The sequence below is a fragment of the Pantherophis guttatus genome, chromosome 7 (assembly GCF_059756535.1).
Source record: "Pantherophis guttatus breed Tessera chromosome 7, ASM5975653v1, whole genome shotgun sequence".
NCBI classification, from domain to species: Eukaryota; Metazoa; Chordata; class Lepidosauria; order Squamata; family Colubridae; genus Pantherophis; species Pantherophis guttatus.
In genome coordinates, this window is record NC_142069.1 from 43,725,467 (window position 1) to 43,741,889 (window position 16,423).

Genomic DNA, 16,423 nt, shown 5'->3' on the forward strand with positions numbered 1-16,423 from the left:
ATAATAATTTAACCATTAAGACCAAACAATTTTGCAACAGAGGTGCAAAAATATAGAAAGAATTTTCATTGGTATATAAACTGGAACTTTGAGGCTATCATATTTTTGAAGTATATCATATAATTATAGCAATGGAGCAAAATAATATCTATCTAATATGACAATATCATAACAATAATATCTATCTAATATCATGACAATTAATCTCACATTTAATTGCATTATTGAGATAAATCCAAATAGTAGTCTTTGTGGGAGATTTCATGTACTGGTAATTAAAGATAGACTTAAAGAACTAAACCAAAACCAAATTAAGGATCTCTTTCTTTCCATTGAAAACATCAATTGCAGATGAAGGCTGCCTCTTTATAAGAAAGAAAGAGTTCAGTTCTTTCTTTAAGTTTCCTGCAATGACAAATTCATTAACTCATCAAACTAATCCCAGTGCTTTTTTTTTTAACGACTAAGTTAAATACAAAGGTCCTAATTTGGCAATCAGTCATTCAGGTATTTTGACAATTACAACTATTACTTAACTAGACAAATGTTATAAGTAAATGTTGGAAACAGCATAAAAAGAATTTACCCAATCCCTAAGTAATCACAGAATATAGAAAGCAGAAGATCTGACCTAATACAAATACAGTTGAATACAAAAATTTTACTAAATTGAATTTTACATGAGCCGGTACATAATGAAATCTTTCTGCATATTTACCTACTTTATGTGCAGTTGTTGGCAATTTCAGAATCAGAAAACCCTGAATATGGCAAGTGCAGAAATAAATTTGGATAAATTACCCTTTCAGTAAATATTATATAATTTGTTCTTTGGTTGGAATAAGAACTTTCATATCGTTCCTATAGTTGAACTCTTCTACCTCAGAAATATTCTTAGCTTTTCTTTTTGCACTCTATCTTAAATATAGATTTCAATGTATTTGTAGTACATTGAAAATTGCTGCACATATTTTCAATAATATACAAGTATAGAGATTGTGAAGACCAGAGTTGATTTGGGAAGCATAGAAATTTAATGAATTATTATTACATCTTTCAACTGATATTAACTGCTATCTATATTGTTTTAACTTTTAGTTCTGAATTTTTATTTTTATTCTGGTATTTCACAAATTAAGCACTGCATTCTATCTTTTTCTCCCACTGAATTATTTTATTTTCTTGGTTTAGAAGACTGAATCACATCAGTTCAGCTTTTCAATACAAAAGGACTCATACTCCACAAGTACAAGAACCAGTCTATCAAATTCTAGGAACTTGATTTCAGATAGGTCTAAATTGTACTCTCTCTTTCAATTTTGCGCTTTGAACACAGCACTGCAGCATCGTATTAAATGCTTGAAATTAATAGATGAAGTAAAGTAAATGTAAAATATACAGATATCCTTATCTGATGAGCAAGACAATCATAGAACAAAAAGATAATATTGAGTGGTTAGAGTTGAAATAAGCAACTATGAAGATTTTCTTAAATTGATGTAGTTCTTGATTGAATCAACCAGAATACTTCTAAAATACCCAGAAGTCCTTCTGCTTTTTGAATAAGTTGTAACATTTTGCAAAAGAATTGACAATTATAGAGAATTTTTGCCAATAACTACCAAAAGGGATGCTATGCAAAATAATGTGTTTTTTTTTAAGAAAGGATTGATTCGATCTAATTTGTCTTTCATCTAATTATTTTTCAATCCCAATATTGACTGCTGGCTTTGATACCATTTCATGGCTCTGTTCAGTTCAGGGTGATTACAGTACAGCATTATTATTTTTTTAAAAAATAATGCCCTAATCAGTTGTTCCACAGAACTGACCTGCATGCGGTTCATGGCTTCCCGAATTTGGTCAAGATGATGGGCAGAGCTGAGGGCTTCAAGACGAATATCTGTAAGCTTGAGCTCTTTCTCCCTGAGCTCATTTTTTAGCTGCAGAATTATTTCTGCCTCTGCTTCTGTGCATTCACAGATCCTAAAAAAAGAAGAGAAGGTAAAGAGGCAGAAAATTAAAGGAAGGTTCTCTTCTCCCGGAGGGGTGTGTGTGTGTATTATTATAGTATATCCAAGAATCAGAAAAGGTTTCTGCTGCTGATTCCTAGGAGCAGGAGGGAGAATTTCATCAAAGCAATATGAATCAATTCAATTGAAAAAAGTGAAAAGGGGAAACAGTATCTAGGTTAAAGTTGTAAGGATGTTTCTACAACTTTTCTACTTATTTCCTTTTATAAGAACAATGATGTTTTATACTCCAAATTCAATAGGACTGCATTTTACAAATCATTCCTATATTAAATAATACCCCTGCTTTCATTAAAAGTAAATGATTTCCAAAATAATATAATTTAAAACTTCATTGCTACTATTAAACTATTATTTTTCTCTTTTGATATGATTTTTCAGATGATTTGTCTTTCAGTCCAACTCATATATAATGAGGTTACACAATACTTACATTAAATATCAGTATATGTGATCTGACTTAATTGATTTCTTTTTTATGGTGTTCAAAATGTCTATTCTATGACTGTAGAATTTAATCTGTAACGATTTCAAAAATGCTAATATTCAATAATTTCCATAATTTCCATGCTAATATTCAATAATTTCCATAAGTTGTACCGAGTATATGCCATATGGAACTTTGTGCATGGCATAACAGAGAGCAGTAAATACATATACATGACATCATGCTTCTGTTTCTGAAACCACGTAAGATGAAATCGAGAACACTTTAATAGTGAATTAAATTCACTTTAATAGTGAATTAAAACTGAAAATTCAATTTTTAATTCTTTCCTTTGGAGCATAAAAAAAAAACATGTCCTTTCTGCTCGTTATTAAACTGATGTACAATAGCAACCACACCATTGTTCACATAATACTCTTTTAGTTCCATTTTTTTCTACAACATATAATCTATATATTGTATTTTCAAAGCATGCCTGCAAAGACGTTTAGGGAGAAAATAGAGAACATCCGTCTAGTTCTTGGATAAATAACTCCAAGCCCCTTGTGCCAATTTACCGGGATCTATGCTTGTAGATCACGGGACCATTTTGTCTTTTCTTTGGAGCCCAGAATAGAGATGACCTGCATATACACGCATTAGACAGACAGATGCAAGTGAAAGAAAGTAAAGGAAATGGTTTAGAAGATAAGAAACCAAGAAAGAAACAGAATAAAAAATGCAGTAGAATGAAAAAGTAAAAGCTTTAAGAGGGAATGATAACTAAATATGAAGATTATGTCACAGTTTAAACAACTCTTGTTTATGCCTTTCATTATCATGTTGAATGTAGGAACAATATAAATCACCAAAATCTACGGGTACAAGACTTAAGGTACAATTTTAAGGTTTTACAGTATTCAGTGTGATTTTTATCAGCATGCTTTGGAGTGCAGTCGTTTCAGGCAAGATTGCTATTTTATGTCATATATTTAAGGCAGGTTTAATTTACCAGTTTAAGAGAAACTGCTAAGACAGGATATCTTTCCCGATAGGCTGATTCACAATGTGCAAAAATATTATTTCAGCATGTCAAAACATTCAGATATTTGATATCTGCCTCTGCCCAATTGGTAATTTGAAATGTTGCACTTCAGCAAACAGATGTTTCATGAGGAATCACAATTGCACTATTATGGTGCATAACTGTGAACCAGAAAGAAAGTCCCTTTTAACACATCACTGCAGTTTTATATGTGTGTGTGTGTGTGTGTGTGTGTGTGTGTGTGTGTGTGTGTTGAAATGGGTAGCATTTCTTGATCCACAACAAGCAGAATGTTTTGCAGAGTGGCAAGTGGCATGTTTCATGTCAGCACGATTGTAATTGTAACTCTATAAACTTCCATCTGTCCAGGAATTGATCTATTTGGCTTAGTTTGTACAAATATTTATTGCAATCAAGAGTGAAGGGCAGTGGTTAAATTCAAAAATTTTACTACCAGTTCTGTGGGCGTGGCTTGGTGGGTGTGGTGTGGCTTGGTGGGCATGGCTTGGTCAGTGTGGCAGGGAAGGATACTGCAAAATCTCCATTCTCACCCCACTCCAGGGGAAGGATACTGCAAAATCCCCATTTCCTCCCCATTCCTGGGGGAAGGATATTGCAAAATCTCCATTCTCACCTCACTCTGGGGCCAGCCAGAGGTGGTATTTGCCGGTTTTCCAAACTACTCAAAATTTCCGCTACTAGTTCTCCAGAACCTGCTGGATTTCACCTCTGGTGAAGGGTATTACAACAGATCTAGCCTACCTCAGTATTCCACAGTCAGAGCTATGTAAATGCCAATGCTCCAAGGTTTACATTTTAAGCTGCTTTCTCTTACTGGTTACAGAAGGCAGCTGGGATATGTCATAATGGTGCTTATTAGCTTGGGAACTGCTGGGCCATGCTACACCAGTTTCATTATTAGCAGCAATCATCAAAGTTATTGTATTCATGGCCAAAGAGTTTCTGGGATTGAACAAAAGGAGGCATGTGTCTAGTGATTCAAGAAACTGGCAGGCTATTATGAGAAACACATTATTTTTACACAATTCATTTTAATTTGGCAATTCATTATTAAACAGGAGTGGTTCCTTCCCTCCTACCCTATTGACTGGATTTCATTTACATTCATGTGCATTCATGAGTACTGTATGTGTTTTAGCAGACTTCCTTTGCTTGGGTTTGAGAAAACCAAGGAGAATTATTGTTTGAAGACTTTTTTTGCTTATTAATGGAAAGAGGTGTCCGTAAAAAATTGTAGAGGGGAAATCTAATATATAGAAGTTATTCTTCCTATAGATTTTTAGCTTCACATTTAGCCATGTGAGTAAATCAAGCTGTTAGAAATTACTTAAAGCAGAAAAGAAAAAACAACAAATAACAATAGCTGAACATTTGGATAAGAAAGGAATATTTTTTTAAAAAAGAGAAAGCATAGCACAGTGGCAGCTAATTTTAAAAAGCAACAACTTAATATGAAATGTAAGAATAATGGAAGGATTAAAGGGTACTGTTTCCATGAGATAATTATAAGTAGACTTCGCTTAATGACTGCCCTGTTTAGCAACTATCAACCTTGCAATGGTACTAAAAAAGTAAGTTTATGACCGGTCCACTCACATATAACCATTTTAACATCCTGCAGTTATCTGATTGCCATCTGCATGCTTCTTAGCTGGTTTCTCACAAGCAAAGGCAATGCAGAAGCCGGCAGTAAAATTTCAAATCATATGATGTCTCACTTAAAAATCATGGCTAATTCAACTAACAACAGCATGGAAGTGGCACTGTAAATCAGGTGCAGTTATGTGATGTTTTGCTTAACAACCATGTTGCTTAGTAACAGAATTGCTGATTCCAATTATAGTCATTAAGCAAGGACTACCTGTAGAGAATTAAAATGGCTTGAATCTTTAAAAAGAGGCAATGCTTCTTGGTATTATTTTTCAGAAATAATAGTGACTTATTTTCCAAAACTATCCCATATAAAAATTGACACTTTCGCAAAGAGACATTTCTCAAAGAATAAACATACAGTGAAGTTGATTGGGATGGCCTGATTGAAGTAGATCCACAGTCTCCAGAGCCATGAGGTAATTTAGGTGAGGATGGAAGAGATGAATCTGTGACTTCTTCTATGTCAGAATGGGAGGAAGGAGCTTTTGATGACTTCTTCTTTCCAAAAGCTTGTTTAAATGAACTCCTTAGCTAAGAGAAAAGAAAGGAACATCAATATCTTTGACAATTTAGCTCTCCTCATTTTTGAGAGAGTTCTTGTATGAGGTTAGTTTGCAGAGGCCAACTAGCTAGTACCTGAGGTAAGTGTATAGACAAAGCAGGGCATTATCATGTGCAACACCATATCTTTAGAAACATGACAGGGTGCTTTTTAAAATTAACTGAGGACTGTGTTATAGGAAATGCACACAATCGAACTGTACTGATAAACAGATACTGATTTAAAACCCCACACCTGTTGTGAAACACCTTCTTTCTGGCATTCACTTTAAGATGATCGGTCTTAAATAAGTAATTTAAAAAAAAAAAAAAAAGTCACTGGCTTATAAAATACACTTAATTCCAATCAATATGACATTGTGCATTATTTGAGGGAGGAGACATTTTGTCCCAGAAATATTAGATATTATAACTTCCACAGTAGCACTGTTCAGAAATAAGCATTGTGAAGCTGCAGTATTTGCTTTTCCACTGACAAGAAGCTGAAAGGGTTGGGAAACAGAAAGCATTTGCTTAAGTTCTTTTAAAGAAGCAAGTTCATGTATGCAAGCATGACCTTTATTGTCTAAAAGCTCTTATCCATTATTGAAAGGTTCAGAATAGCCAAACAGCCATTTATTTCAATAGTTGAGATGGCAAAAGCTAGGTCTCTAATAAGCACTATATCTTTTATGTCTGAGCTGTCAAAGGATTCTTATGAGCAAGCAGATTACTTAAACCAAGGGGAAAATATGGTTCCCAAGTAGTTGTTTTTATTACCTTCATCTAAATTTTGGAATATATATTCTTTCATAAGAATCAGTTCAAAAATAGAACTGGATATACGTCTCTATTTCTCTCATCAGAATTTTTGACTTCTGTTGGTAAAAATATCATTTTGTATATTTTTTCTTAAGATATACACTTTGTATATGATTTCCAGTACTACCTTCACTTTTGTAATAATATCTGCTAGTATCAGAGGTGGGTTTCAGCAGGTTCTGACCAGTTCGGGAGAACCGGTAGCGGAAATTGTGAGTAGTTCGGAGAACCAGTAGTAAAAATTCTGACTGGCCCCGCCCCCATCTATTCTCTGCCTTCCAAGTCCCAGCTGATTGGGAGGAAATGGGGATTTTGCAGTAACCTTGCCCTGGATTGGGCAGGGAATGGAGATTTTACAGTATCCTTCCCCTGGAGTGGGGTGGGAATGGAGATTTTACAGTATCCTTCCCCTGCCATGCCCATCAAGCCACACCCACCAAGCCATGCCACACCCACCAAGCCACACCCACAGAACCGGTAGTAAAAAAATTTGAAACCCACCACTGGCTAGTATCCACCTTTTCATATGCAGTTTTGTCTAACGTGTGTATTTTGGTAGATATTTTGTTTGAAGAACTGCATTGCACTATTTGGAGAAGGGCCAAAATAGAGGAAAAATATTGCATTCCAGTTGGCATGTTACTTTGGAAAGCACAGATTGGTTTGTATGAAGTTGAATCAACTTTCTCTTCCATCCCTGTTCAAGAACTGGGAGGCTAAGAGCTGGTTAACCATCATCCAGCATTTCTTTTCGCCGTTTCATGTTTTCTAATGAGAAAGAAATGGATTTTGGCGACACTTCCCCTTTCCAGATTTTAAAGTTGGAGGTAAAATGAAGAGAAACATTAAGGAGACATAAAGGATAATATTTCAGAAGGGTACAAAAGCCTAATGCCAAAATGAATAGCAATCATGCCAAGATAGAATTCTTTGAGATGCATGCCAAATTTTCCAGGATTTTATATTCACCTCACTTCCTCTAGAGTTCACCTTGCAGAAACATGAAAGAGTGTGCAATTACAAATCAAGGGAATGACGTTGGAATCAGTATTTTTAAAATATTACCTGTGTAATAAACATATTTTAAACAATAAAAAGTATTTTCCTACTTTTATGTCAGTAAAATTCTAGTTCTTGAGGTATGTGTCTCAATTCAAGACCTTCATCTTTCTTTATGTTTTAAAGATATTTACTACATTTCTTTCATGGAACAATAAACTACCAAGAATGTCTACAGAGTCTTTAAAAAAAAGATAGCAAGAATGTGATAAAAAGTTATGCCTACTTTTAATGCATGACAAACATTAAAAAACAAGTACAAACTTCAATTGCACTTTTGTGGCTGCTATCTTTACTTTTTTTTTCCATATTTCATGGATCGTCCTATAAAGTACTTTGGACAATTAATATATTGTATATAGTGAACAAATATAGTAACTTGTGAAGCCTGTTATTATGTTGTCATATTCATTTACATCAACAATATGATGTGATCTTGATGCATAAACAATAGAGCAAGATGCAAAAAAAAATATACCTATCTAGTATATCAGCATTAGATCAGCATCAACAACTATATTTATGAAGGGCATTAAAACAATGATTTACATGGTTCATTCATTATATTATTTATGAAATAAAGAATTATACAAAAGGACAAGCAGTCAATTTTACTTAAACAAGTACTTACCCAATTTTTCTTTTTCTTTTTTTTGGAATCAGCATCATTACTGCTACCCATGCTTGAATGGCTTGTACCACTATTGATGCTGGCAACACTTTCAGACGAATGTTGTCGCCTTATTCGCAAATCTATAATATAAAGAGAAATGAAATAGTGTCGACATCCTTTTCCCCAATGTAACTCCTACATCCTTTATCCAGTCTATAATTGTGACTATTTAAGGAATGATATAAAGCATTTAATACATCTCGTGATTATTCTTGATTGTTTTTACTAAATCCAGAACAACTATAAATTAATGGAACGATACTTTCTTAAGTTCTGTTCTCCTTTGAAACATCCTTTTCTTCTTCTGCTCATGTCTATTGAAATAACATATGGAATGGCTTACAGATTACAGAATAAAATTAATGAATTGCGTAATTCAGTCAATGTTTTAAATTGAAGCAGATATATACGTCACATTCTTCCAGAGATAAATGTGATTAAAAGGTCTTGAAGATATGACACATCCTAAAGGAAGTCAAAAAGTGTATTTGATAACTAAGAAAATCATTCTAAAAACCCTCATATTACCTGCTAAAGGTAAAAGTAAAAGTTTCCCTCGTACATATGTGCTAGTCATTCCCGACTCCAGGGGCGGTGCTCATCTCCATTTCAAAGCCAAAGAGCCAGCGCTGTCCAAAGACGTCTGCGTGGTCATGTGGCTGGCATGACTAAACGCCAAAGGCACACGGAACGCTGTTACCTTTCCACCAAAGGTGATTCCTATTTTTCTACTTGCATTTTTTATATGCTTTCGAACTCCTAGGTTGGCAGAAGGTGGGACAAGTAATGGGAGCTCACCCCGTTATGCAGCACTATGGATTCGAACCGCTGAACTGCCGACCTTTTGATCGACAAGCTCAGCGTCTTAGCCACTAAGCCACAGTATCCCTTATTATCTGCTATAGGTGGTTAAAAAATGATAGACATGGATTTTATAGAGAACTCATTGAACCTAGAGACATCTAGAAATGGAACAAAAGTGAGTAAAGAAGTAGAGATCTGAAGGATCTAAAATTATTTGGTTGCCTCTTAAAGGCAGCATGATCCTCCTTATGCCAGTCTGTAGTTGGCATTGTTTATGCCATCTCCAATCCCATTTAATATAAGTGGATAGAAAATTGAAAAATGCAGAACTGCCCTTCAATTCCACATTGTTGGCTTGAGCTCTACGGGTGATTCTAGTACTAATGTGCTATTTTTCAACCCAGAAGTGCTTAGTAGTTCCTCAGAAGAACCAAACTCTTATACTATTATATTTCTAATGGAGTTGTCAAAGTCTGGAATGCTCTACCTGATTCAGTTGTCTCATATACAAATTTTCACTCTTTTAGTCACAAATTGTCTTCTGTGGACCTCACTTAAGAGGTCCGTAGAGGGGGCGTCCATAAGCGCATTAATGTGCCTATAGTCCCTGTCATTGCATTTTTATATTATTCCTGTTTTTGTTTCTGTTTCACAAATTATAATAAATAAATAAATAAAACTTTCGAAGTTGAACTTTTTAAGACTTGGAAACATTGTAAACATACATTTTCATATGGGAAGTTCTACAAATGTGGCACAAAACTCATTCTTTTAAAAAAAATACAGAAAGCTGGTAATGAGCTACCATTACATTCCTGAAAAGTGAGACAGAATACCATACCTCTCTGAATGTGGTCAGGGCCATTCAGAGCTCCTTGAATAGCAGCCTGTGCAGCCGAGTTCTGAGCTTTCAGCATTTCAATAGTTTCCCGTAGTTCTATGAGTTCTGATTCCTTTGGGAACAGGAGGGAAAAGGGTCAAAATGTGTCACAGTAATTAGGTTCTATTCTCTGGGGTAAAAACACACAAAATGGAATGAAAATAAGGTGTACGTGAAAAGTGCAAGTGAAACTAAGAAGAAAATTAGGTTTCTTGTTTGCTTCTCATCTCTGCTAATCAAATGTAAAGTCCTTAAATTAGAAGTTATTCATCTGTACAACTGCTGCAAGTAACACATTTTAGAGAAAAATGTAAACATTTGTGAAGACATGCACTATATTTCACATGTAGTACAGGGAGAAAATGTATGAAATTATTTAGTAAGCATCACGTATAGTTGAAAATATATCGGCTTCTTCCATTACAATTTCCAGCTCTCATTTTATATACTGAAACTTAAATTCTTTAAAACACTTATTGCTAGTCAAATCAAGAAAATTTTGATTTTTTTTCATATTAGGATACGTAGAAAAAGCTTATCAAGGTAAAAAGCAATATAATAAAATCTTCATTCAAACCACCTTTGGGGAGTCTTATAATACCATTCAATTAAATCCACAATTTAAACACCATTTGTTTAAATTTACATCATTTGTGTCATTCTATAGTCAAGTCATTTGTCACTGATATCACTATTACTCAGCCCCAGCGATTTTAATATATGTGGATGTCAGCTCCCAGAATATCCCCATCCCTCATTTTTCATTCATTTTCATATTTAAGGTTTCAAACATTTTATTTTCCATGTACCCAAAATAAATCCATTCATTTGTTTCCAGAATTCTGAATGCAAGATCTACCAAGTAAATTGTGATAGAACACAAGAAGAAAAATGTTTCTTTTTTCTGTTGTATAATTTTTCTTTTTTGATAAAACACACATTCTTACAAAATTGTTATCACTTTAGATGGAAGACTCACCATTTCTTTTTAAGCACTGAATAACCTCTTGTTTAGGGCAATTTTAAACTATTGACATAAAATGTAGGTTTTTTTTCTATCCACTTTCACTGCTCTACCTTTTTCTCACACTGTAAATGTTTGGTAATTTTATGTAGCATTCTAAATTACACACCTACACCCACACATATACAAATGAATGTAAAGGAAAATGTTTTGATTCACTTAATTTTTCATTGATTCTTAAAACAAATTTGTATTCCTATAAATCAGAGGTGTCAAACTGGTGGCCCGCGGGCCAGATGTGTCATGCGCAGGCCATGCCCACCCCAGGTCCGCAAATGGGAAAAAGTCATGAAATGTCACGTGGCATCAATGTGATGCGATGAGTTTGACACCCATTCTATAAATACTTAAAATGGAACTGCTTTTTTCTTTTTTCAATGGCAGAGCACAGGCAAAGCTATAAAAATACTATGTGGCTAGAAAAACATCTTGGAAACCATATTTTGTGACTTCCTTGGAAAATAGTTTAATTTAGAGTACTGCAATGTCAAGACCTAGCCACCCAATGTGATGCAACATAAGCCAAAATTATATCCTAAATTTACATGTCAACTATTATGTTAATAGTTGACTATACTTAACAGTGAAGTCAAGAAAATCTATTTGTCCTACCCCCTTCAAGATATTGACTGAAAGGCTAAAAACATGAAACATTGTCAACTAATATTTAGTATTCTGATAATGTTGCCAAGTTACTTCTGTTGGTTTACAACCAGCTTTTGTTGTTAAATTTTTAATACACATTAAATCCAGTGTTACAAATATTTTAATTAAAACTTGGAAATGAAAGATTTTATCATCCCACTTCTTTCTGATACAGCTTGCTAACTGTAATTATGAGTAATGTGATTCTTATAGAGTCTTATTGTAAAGATTTGATAGCATGGGTCATGAAAGAAAGATGCACCTGTTTGTTTATTCCTGTACTCCTCTATCAGTGCAAACTCTAATATAAGTCAGTGCCATTGGATTGTTAGATTCTCCACATTACAGCATCTGCAAGTTCAAACATACCTTTTGTTCAGCTGTCATTGTTAGGCTTTGTAACCGGCCTGTCATATTCCCTAAGCTTTTTTCAAATGCGGCTACAAGATGGGCCTGTGACAAAGGAGGAAACATTCAAATATAATCAGGATTTAAAAGGATTCAGTAAAGTCCAGAAAAGAAGCTTGAATGCATTTTTGCCATCTCAGGTCTGTTTCTACTTACAGTAATTTCTTCAATCATAACCTTACCTGCTCAAAACTATATATTTTAAATGTAATTTTACATTTATGTATCAAATGTATGAAAACATTTCCACAGTAGATTGCCAGTCTTCATTACCATTTTTGCTTGTTTGTTTTAACAATAACAAATTTTTTCAATGAAAGGTTTAAAGAAGAGAATCTACAGTAAATGATATGGTTTGCTAAACAAGCTGCATGCATTTCAATGTTGTCTTGAGGCTAAAATAAACATGGTGAAAATACCGATGGAAATCATAGTGACTGAGGCAAGGGGAAATTTCCCCCCATTTGCTTTAGAGAGCATCTGCCTTATATGTAAAATAAAAAATGGTATTGGGACTTCCTGCATTTATACAGAATAGTTTCAAGAAGGTTCAATTCCCTATTCCCTCAGGTCTGCTAGACAGTGGTGGGATTCAATTTTTTTAACAACAGGTTCTGTGGGCGTGGCTTAGTTGGGGGTGTGCCTTGGCAATCATGTGACTGGGTGGGCGTGGCTAGCTGGTCATGTGACTGTGTAGGCGTGGCTAGCTGGTCATGTGACCGGTGGGCGTGGCTATCTGCATAGGGACTACTCAGAGGGCTGAAAAAAAGTCATTTCTGACTGGGCCTCGCACTTTTGACCGGTCCTCACACTTATGACCATCCTCACATTTATGCCCGTGCAGCTTTCTTAACAACAATGTCACTCATTTCACAACTGCTTCTCTTCACCATGGTGACAAGATAGGGCAAAAACGTAAAATGTGAGGATAGTCGTAAGTTCGAGGACTGGTCAAAAGTGCGAGGACCAGTCAAAAATAACTTTTTCAGCCCTCTGAGTAGTCCATATGCACAAAAGGACTACCCAGAGGGCTGAAAAAAGTGATTTCTGACAGGTCCTCGCACTTTTGATCGGTCTTCGCACTTATCACTGGTTATCATTTATGCCCGTGCAGCTTTCTTAACAACCATGTCATTCATTTCACAACTGCTTCTCTTCACCATGGTGACAAGATAGGGCAAAAATGTAAAATGTGAGGACGGTCGTAAGTTCGAGGACTGGTCAAAAGTACGAGGACCAGTCAGAAATAACTTTTGCAGCCCTCTGAGTAGTCCATATGCATAAAAGGATACAGCAATAGAGAGGGATGAAGGAAGGGAAGGGAAATTAGAGTAGGACGGAGGGTAAGAGAGGGAGGAAGAGAGGAGGAGAAGGAGAAAGGAAGAGGAAGTAGGGAGGAGAAGAAGAGGGGGAGGAAGAGAAAGTAAGAAGGAAAGAAAAGAGAGGTGGTAGGTTTGAGGAGAAAGATTGCTGTACAATAAAAAAGATGAAAGGGAAGAAAGCCAACCCCAAACAAATATAAAGATATTAAGATAAAAGAATGAATTGTTAAACTTTAAAGAATAAAAGAGAACAAATATGAATAAATAACAATAATTAGAAACACACATACAAACATATAATGTATTTTCTTTGAACAGAGTATTTGGCCGGTTCACAAATTTAAACAGTGTTTAGTCATTTCAATTAAATTTACAATTTCTATATTTCCTTTTTGCCATATTTATTCCTCATCTATTTTTGTAAAAAACCAATATTACCTTCATCCTCATCTCTAATCTTAATCAAATTCAATTTTTCCCTTCTATTCTATATTATACCCCTTCCCATTGCCATCTATTTTTATATCCATCTTCACATTGGTTAATTATGTAATATTAGTTGTTTAATATAAATTCAACATTTTAATATAAATCAATTAGTTATATAACTACCTTTTTTGTATATTAATCAATATGAACATGAATATTCCAATTATTTCCATGCAATCCAATTTCTTACAAATCAATTAATTATATTTACCAATAATAATAAACCAAATAATGTCCCCCATATATTCCTCCAAACCACAACTTAACCATTTCTGCTTTCAGAAATATACAATTAATAGTATCTCAATTATTACAATTCCCTAGTTAAATAGAGCTTTTTTTCTTTTATGTTTTAAAATCTTGAACTCTCCTCTTTTTCCCTAAATTTCCCATTGTTTGCACCTACCTTTTTTGGTGAGGAAAAAGAAAAGAAATCTGCCTGCCTAATTATCCAACGTTGCAGCAACAGCAAAGCAGTTTCAGTTTCGTTTTTCAGGATAGCTAGGGGAAAAAAAATTGCTCCAGCAAGCAGCAGAGCCCTGAACAAAACAGCTGAGACAAATCAGCTGAGACTCGGGAGCCGATCTAAGCAAGGGCTAATTAGCCTATGCTGAAGCTCCGCAGGCCAATAAAATTACAAAAAAACACCGAACCATTTGTTAAATTGCTGGCTCGCCCGTCCCTCGCCCACCACTATTTATTGGCAATAAATAGTGGTGTGGAGGGGCGGGGCAAGCCAGCAATTTAACAAACGGTTCGGCTCCTAGAACCGGCAGAATCCCACCACTGGCTATAGGGCGGCCCTTTGAAGCCCCGCGGCAAGAATTTGAACAGTTTTTTTTCCTCTAGCCATCAGCTGGGACTCCGGAGGCAGCAATAGATTGGGAGTGGGCGGGGTAAGCGAACGGCCGGCGATCCAACAGAGCAGAGAGTGAGGGTGAGTGAAGGCGTGGAAGCTGCTTTCTCCATCCTGCTCTCTTGCGTCCGGAGCCGGTGGAGAACCACGTGGCAGCCCAGGTGGATCCCAGGCAGCGGAACTCAGGCTAGGGAAGGGGTGGGCAATTGTGGCTCTTTTACAACCTGTGGCCTTCAACTCCCAGAATTCTGAGACAGCCAAGCTGCTGCGGGGCCAATAAATTACAAAAAAACACCGAACCGTTTGTTAAATTGCTGGCTCGCTCGCCCCATTTATTGGCAATAAATAGTAGTGCGGAGGGGCGGGGCAAGGGGCGGGGCGAGACAGCAATTTAACAAAGGGTTCAGCCGAACCCCCTAGAACCGGCAGAATCCCACCACTGCTCCTAGAGCAGGGAGCCTTAACTTCCAGGCTGTGGTTCACTACTGGGCCCTGGTCTATTCTGAATAGGCAGACAGCAGGCGCGCAAGTGCAAGCAGGAGCACTTGACTTGTGCAAGTGGAGGGCTGGCACGGATGTCTATATGCATACAGCTTGAGTTTGCAGTCAAGCTGGGTGAGCATGCACACCGGCCTGCCACTTGAATGAGTGCACATGTGTGCCAGCCCACCTCTTGCATGGCCCGATTCCCTTCTCTCCCCCCCCAGCCAAACCACCAAGATCTTCATAGCTGTATTTCTGGCACATGCATTCCACAACCATGAGTGATGAATCAGTCCATAGTTTTTCCAATTGGGGTAAGGCAGGCCGAATGTCCAGTTTATCTTCTCTATTTTGCTTGAGGAAACACCTCAGTCTTTCCCCGTTGGATAAAGCATAAGCCAGAGGCTTAACATAGTGAAGGAAGATAGATTCACACTATCCTTTCCCCATGTAAATATACCTTTTTGTAATGATATACAATTAGACTAAACTCTGCAGGCCTTTGGAAAAGAAGTCAAGACATATTTCTTGCCCCAGGCTTTTAAGTCAGGTTGAGTAGAATCCAAGTTTGAATGATTTGCAGTAAAAAATGTTGAATCTGTTGTATTTTTTCTTGTATGCTGCCCAAAGACATATTGTTGGAGTGGGCACCATTATTAAATAAATAAGAATGATTTCCAATAGTGTCTCTCTACATGGATTATAGGGAAAGGAATTTCCTTACTTTAATCCTCTTTTTTTTTTTACTGGCCTACATACACTTTAGAGTCACTTACACTAGCCTCATGGCAAGATAGGTGGCAAATAAATTTAACGAATAAAGTTTAGCAAATAAATACAATTTCCCATCTCAGCTCTGTAAATTAACACCATATTGGAACTTCCTTTTTCAGTATTCCCCTTCTTCCTCCTACAAGTCCTGCTATGTTGCCTCAACATAGTGTGGGGCTTCCTGGGAGGAATGAATGAAGATTATTGGGAATGTATGTCAAGCGTAGATATTCTCAGAAGAGTCACCCAATTAAAGCAACAGGCATCTATATTGGACATCAGCAATAAAGGAAGATGATCAGTTTAGATAGCAAAGGCATCAATTCATATTGCATGGGGGAAAGCAGTGGTAAATCACACTTGTTTTTTAACCAAGAAAATAATTTGGATAAAATCTATGTAATTGCTAAGACTTGCAAGCACATAATCAATCTTCAGCCTTTCCATGACTTCCTATGCTTAATAATT

At 36.0% G+C, this 16,423-nt stretch overlaps 1 protein-coding gene across 4 annotated transcripts in view; it reads right to left on the minus strand.

The window, feature by feature from the left end:
- NAV3 (neuron navigator 3) overlaps positions 1 to 16,423 on the minus strand; it is a 218,772-nt gene that overhangs the window by 21,135 nt on the left and 181,214 nt on the right. For 2 of the 4 annotated variants that reach the window (XM_034402974.2, XM_087874079.1), the window contains 5 exons: positions 11,996 to 12,079; positions 9,919 to 10,030; positions 8,232 to 8,353; positions 5,538 to 5,710; positions 1,833 to 1,986 (listed from right to left, as the gene is read on the minus strand). In XM_034402974.2, the coding sequence (XP_034258865.2) occupies positions 1,833 to 1,986; positions 5,538 to 5,710; positions 8,232 to 8,353; positions 9,919 to 10,030; positions 11,996 to 12,079 (645 nt within the window). Of the gene's footprint in view, positions 1 to 1,832; positions 1,987 to 3,038; positions 3,105 to 5,537; positions 5,711 to 7,510; positions 7,532 to 8,231; positions 8,354 to 9,918; positions 10,031 to 11,995; positions 12,080 to 16,423 lie in introns of all 4 variants that reach the window. The other 2 variants (XM_087874078.1, XM_034402973.2) reach the window with 2 other exon arrangements.